We start from the raw sequence: 6,470 nt of genomic DNA on the forward strand, positions 1-6,470 counted from the left end.
GTGTGTGTGTGTGTGTGTGTGTGTGTGTGTGTGTGTGTGTGTGTGTGTGTATTTGCATGCACGAGCACTCCTGGGTCTTTTATGTGTATGTGTATGTTTCTTGTTTTCTTCTTTGTTTTATTTTGTTTCTTTTTTTCTTTTTTTCTTTGAGACAAGGTTTCTCTGTATAGCCCCGGCTGTCCTGGAACTCACTCTGTAGACCAGGCTGTATTTGAACTCAGAAAACCATCTTACTCTGCCTCCCAAGTGCTGGGATTAAAGGCACACACCACCACTGGCCAGTTAATAGTTATTTTGTTTCTTTCTTTTTTTTTCCTTCTTTGTTTTAAAGAGAGAGCAGAAAGAATATAAAATTGGATGGGTAGGGAGATGAGGAGGCATTGGGAGAGGAGAAAAACATGAACAAAATATTTTGTACAATGCTCCTTTAATCCCAGCATAGGGGGTTGGGGCAGAGGTAGGTGTACTTTGAGTTCAAAGCCAGCCTGATCTACAAAGGGGATTCCAGAACAGCCAGGGCTACACAGAGAAACCATGTCTTGAAAAACCTATACATACATTCATGCATACTGTAGTGGCTATTCCTGGTTGTCAATTTGACTATATCTGGAATGAACTATAATCCAGAATTGGAAGGCTCACCTGTGATCCTAACCTGGAGGCTGGGAGATACAAGTTTCTGACCTGGATCCCAAGATCTTGGAGATCTTGAGGCATAGTGGCTACGAATCCCAGCAGACTAAGGCAAGGAGTTCAAAGTCATCTGGGACAAAGAAAGTCCAAGATCCAGGTGTGATGGTACACAGCTCTAATCTGGGCCACACCTTCTGCAGAGACCTACATAAGGACATTGAAAGAAGGAAGATTTTATCTTCTTTACCTGCTTGCCCTGTGGGACTGAGCAGCTGCTAGATCCTTGGACTTCCATTCACAGCTGCTGCTGACCATTGTTGGGGACTTGGACTATAGACTGTAAGTCATCAACAAATTCCCTTATATAGAGACTACCCAGGAGTCTCTGTGACTCTAGAGGACCCTGACTAATACACATACATAATTAATTTCACCCTAATACACATGCATAACTTAATTTCAATTAAAAAAATCAACCATATGTAAATATGTTGGGGTGGTGCACATAAGTGCAGGTGCCCATGCAGAACAGAAGATGTCAGATCTCTAGAGCTGGAGTTACAGAAGATAGTGAGCTATCTGATGTGGGCACTGGGAACTGAACCTTGGTCTTCTGTAATAAGAGCAGCATATGTTGGTAACTGCTAAACCATCCCTCCATACCCCTCAATAGCAGGTTTTAAAATCATGCAATAATTTATACACTCCAGTAACGTATTCATCTTATTTTTATATTGCGGTGACAACCATGACCAAGGCAACTTATAACAGAAAGCATGTAATTTCGGGGTTCACAATTTTAGAAAGCCATGGCCATCCTGGTGGGGAGTATCGCAGATGTGGTACTCGGGTAGTGCCTGGCAGTTTACATGTTAAAGCAACCAGAAGGCAGAGAGAGTGCACACATGAGAGCTAACTGGAAATTGCATGGGCCTTTGAAACCTCAAAACCTTCCCCAGAGACACACCTCTTCCAACAAGATCACATCTGCTAATCTATCCAAACAACTCCGACTGGGGACTAAGTATTCAAACCTAGGAGCCTATGGGGCCATTTTCCGTCAAACCACCTCAGTACTGATTTGGTAATTAGATGCTAAAGAAAGATGGTAGGAAAATATTTGAAATTTTTTTTTATAATTACAAATAATGACATCATGGTTTTATGTAATTAAACCATTATGTTTCTGTAAAACCAGAAAAGTTTGTATGGGGGAAAGAAACTTCATAGCACCCAGTAGTCTGAGCTGACATGTTTCAGGTAGAGTGCATGGTGTTCCGTGTTATGACAGCATACACAGTACAAAATGCACATGTTCTGTGTTTTAGAAAAAGATCTCAGTGGGTGCTGGTGAGATGGCTCAGTGGTTAAGAGCATTGGCTGCTCTTCCAAAGCCCCTGAGTTCAATTCTCAGGAACCACATGGTGGCTCACAACCATCAATGAGTCGATCTGATACGCTGTTCTGGCCTGCAGATGTATATGCAACAGAACACTCATACATTAAATAAAATTAAAAAAAAAAACTCACTGACATGGTTCCATATAACATGAATGGACCTGTGCTGTCTGTAACACCTGGGATTTACTGGATAATTGATTCTGAATTAAGTTTTGGTCAATACACATTGAAAAACCTTTTTATTGCTACCAGATATGTGGTGACTCCTTTGTTGATCCTGTATGATCTTGTATGGGGTAGAGATCCATAGTTTAATAAACTAAGGGTTTTTTTGTTAATTATACCGTTATTGGAAAGGATGAAGAGATAGGGTCAAGCAGGTGTGTACAAGGTTGTGTTCAAGGTTCTTAACTTTGAAGCAGTAAGGGGAGTATCCTGATGCTTTTGAAATTTAATTTTATGTAATCTATGTGTCCATGTCATCTGCATGTATGCCTGTGTACTGTATGTATGCTTCATACCTACAGAGACCAGAACAGGGTCTTGGATGCCCTGGAACTGGAGTTGCAGCCAATTGTGGGCCATCATATGGATGCTGAGAATCAAGCCCAGGAGATTTTTGCTTTCTGCCTCAGACTAGTAAAACTACATGACCCTTCAATGACTAATTTAGCTGTCTCTTGTATGACCTTTTCCTACGTCTTCAATAGCCTTGTTCTTCTTTGTCCTCTTGCTCACTTAGTGAGCATTGCGTTCATTCCTCTAACTTACGTGGACCGCTTACTGCCTGTTAGGGACCATTAGATACATGTGTATTTTCACTTATCCACTCTTTAACCTCTCAAAGAGATGGTGTTGGATGTCTTATTTCTGAAGAAGCAGCCTCAGGTTAAGTGCCTGAAGGGTATGATAAAATCAACTATGCATTTAGTAGCTATTACAGTTGGGATTTACAACTCTGGATTCTAGCAGTGTGTAACAGGCCGGCCATGAACTTGAAACTCTGACTCAGCCTCAAGGGCTGAGAGAGTGAGCAATTTTAGGTTTTTGATGTACAGTGGCAAATTACTCTTCTGGGAAGGTAGACTCATTTAAGCCGTTAACAGTCTGTAGACTGTGTTGACACTTGCCTGTAATCCCAATGCTTAGGTAGAGGCAAGAGGTTTAGAGTTCATGGTCATCCTTAGCTACATTTCAAGATCAAAGCCAGACAGGCTACTTGGGACCCTACCTTCAAAACAAACAAATGAACAGGAGTCTGGAGAAATGGCTCAGCAGTTAAGAGCACTGGCTACTTTCCCAGGGGACCTGAATTACTTTCCCAGCACCCACGTTGGGCAGCTCTGTGCTGCCTGTAACTTCATCTCCAAGGTCTCTGACACCCTCTTCTGGCCTCCTCTGGCACCTTCGTTCTTGTGCACAAACCTACGTACATATACATATGTAGTAAAAAATAAATAAAAACTTTTAAAAAGAAAAACTTTTGTTTTATCTCCTTTTCTCTGCCATCTTGGGCACACATATTGATCAGCAATGGTGTGACATGGAGAGTGAAGAGAGAAGCCGTTGCCAAGGATGGGAAGCATGGTAACTGCAGGGATTAGGAGTCTGTACAGCTAGCGTGTAATGTTTAGCGAGTGACAGCCCAAATCCTAAAGATAAAGCCAGGCTGTGATGACTATCGAGAGGATGGCTAAGAGTAAATCTGTATGCTTGATCTTTTCAAAAATAGACTTTGATGGCTTGCAGGCAGAGCCAGGCATTACTGGAACGTGCTGTCTTCCAGCCTAGCCAAGAAAACATGAACCCTAGCTTCCTGGAGAGACCCCACTTCAACAGAATAGACAGCGATGGTGGTGGACACTAATGTCTACTCTAGGCACTGACATTTTCATAGAACAGCATTGGCTTACAGAATAGCTTTATCCACCCACACAGGTAGAATAGCTTTTTAAAAGAGATATGTCAGGGCTGGCGAGATGGCTCAGCGGGTAAGAGCACTGACTGCTCTTCCGAAGGTCCTGAGTTTGGATCCCAGCAACCACATGGTGGCTCACAACCACCTGTAATGAGATCTGATGCCCTCTTCTGTGCTCACAGCCATCTGTAGAGCTACAGTGTACTCATACACATAAAATAAATAAAATAAATCTTAAAAAAAATTAAAAGAGATATGTCAGAGTATACAAAATCAGAATAGTTACATGAATCCCCCAGCGTGTCCCATCAGCAACTGACAGTGTGTACCATTGCTAGTACATGGCAAATCTTATTTGATCTAGTCCAGTGCATTTCAACTTGTGGGTTGTGACCCTTTGGGGGGCTGACTGACCCTTTCACAGGGATCACATTTCAGATATCCTGCATATCAGATATTTATATTATATTTCATAACAGTAGCAAAATTACAGTTATGAAATAGTAACAAAAATAATTTTCTGGCTAGGGTCATCATGACATGAGGAACTGTGTTAAGGGGTTGGAGCATGAGGAGGGTTGGGAACCACTGGGCAATCCCCTTTTGTACACCGCTACTGTACTGGATTGTTTTAAAGAAAATCCTAGGCAGCATATAATTTCACTTACAGTTTCTTCGGTAAATATTTTATGTATATAATTGTAAAAGGGCTTTTTTTTTTTTCATCTTTGGCAGATATTTTGACCATCAGATCATGGCGACCATAGAAGAAATTGCACATCAAATTATCGACCAACAGATGGGTGAGGTATGCACAGTTTACAATTCATCTGCTGACCTACCAAGCTTCCGTTCTTTATGCTAAATGTCCACATTAGGTTCCGGGAGTACGGGCGTGAGAGATAGCTCAGCTTTCAGATAGCTTTCCTGTACTGTTGGAAGCAGTTAAATAATTGCAATAGAATACACTAAGTACTGCGACTGTAGTGTCCGTGGCGCTGGGGAACAAACACCTACAAAAGAGTTTATAACAATAAATAAACAAAAAGCTAATAGTGAGGAGTAGGAGGGCTCTGATCAGAGAACGTTATTTGGCAGTTAGGAAAGCTGAGATCAGTCAGAAGTGACTACATCCTATTTTTAACAGAAAGTAACCATGGCATGGCACGCTTTTAGAGTTTTATCTAAAGTCTTTGACATCATTACTCTTGTAGACAGTGTTAATTTCGACTCTGAACTATTTTGACCAAGTCTGTCATGTTTTTGTTTTTTGATTTTTCAAGACAGGGTTTTTCTGGGTAGCCCTGGCTGTCCTGGAACTCAATCTCAAAGGCAGAAAGATCTCAAACTTACAGAGATCTTTCTGCCTTTGCCTCCAGAGTGCTGGGATAAAAGACATACACCACCACTGCCTGGCTGGCATGGTTATTTTTTTCTAAATGATTCAAAACATTGGGCACATCAGGCCTCAGAACTATCAGCACAACACTATCTTGTCTTAGTGACCTTCTCTGGCCTCCATTCACTGTAGGAGAGAGTGGTAAGCTGCTGTAAAATAGTGCCAAATAAAAACTAGTTTCAGGGACCAGGGGGATGGCTCATCCATATAGAGGTGCTTGCCACTAAGCCTGAGTTTGGTCCCCAGAAAAAGAAAGGAAGAGAGAGAGAACAAGAGAGCAAGAGAGAGAGAGAGAAGGAGGGAGGGGGGCAGGAGGAAGGAAAGAAGGAAAGAGAAAGGAAAGAAGGATAGACAAATGAACTCTCAAAGGTTCCACTCCACAAGCATGTTATGGAGTGTATGCCTGTACATGTGTGTGTACACACACATATACACACACACACAAATAAATGTAAAAAACTTAAAAATATAAAAGTAAATATCAGGCACAATACAGATCAGTGGTATATGATCCAGGGTGATTGGCTTACAGTCTGATAATAACCATGTATGGCTACTTATGGCAACAGTTATCCTTAATAATGACTGGGATCAGACCTTTGAGATGGTCTACCTCAGCAAGTAGAGGCACTTCCCTTGGCAAATCTGGAGACATGAGTTTAAACACTGGAACCCATAGGAAGGTGAAAGGAAAGAAAGAGCTCCAGCGTTGTCCTGTGACTTGCATATACATGTAGCGTCTCATACACACACACACACACACACACACACACACTATTAATATCAATATTAATATAATATTCAATATCAATATAGAATATCAATATTCTATATAAGATAGTTTCAGCTACCTTATATAAGTGAATCTTATGTTAATAGTAAAGCTGATAGTGAAATAAAAAATCAATTAAAGCTTCCTCGGGATATTAGTACCTATAAAAAAATTATTGACTTGCAAGGCTAATGGCACATGGTTATAATCTCAGAACTCAGGAGACACAGGCAAGAGGCTCTCATAAGACAAAATGTCTGTGTCTTCAGAGCTCTGCCTACTCTGCTCTGATCTCCAGTCATTCAGAGCTCTGCCTACTCTGCTCTGATCTCCAGTCATTCAGAGCT

The 6,470-nt window shown here is 41.3% G+C and overlaps 1 protein-coding gene across 1 annotated transcript in view; it reads left to right on the forward strand.

The window, feature by feature from the left end:
* Nr2c1 (nuclear receptor subfamily 2 group C member 1) overlaps window positions 1-6,470 on the forward strand; it is a 56,764-nt gene that overhangs the window by 5,214 nt on the left and 45,080 nt on the right. The window contains exon 2 of the mRNA XM_031349132.1: window positions 4,688-4,760. Within this exon, the coding sequence (XP_031204992.1) occupies window positions 4,707-4,760 (54 nt within the window). The 5' untranslated portion in view covers window positions 4,688-4,706. The remainder of the gene's footprint in view (window positions 1-4,687; window positions 4,761-6,470) is intronic.

Source organism: Mastomys coucha, unplaced genomic scaffold (assembly GCF_008632895.1).
Source record: "Mastomys coucha isolate ucsf_1 unplaced genomic scaffold, UCSF_Mcou_1 pScaffold4, whole genome shotgun sequence".
In the NCBI taxonomy this organism is placed as follows: domain Eukaryota; kingdom Metazoa; phylum Chordata; class Mammalia; order Rodentia; family Muridae; genus Mastomys; species Mastomys coucha.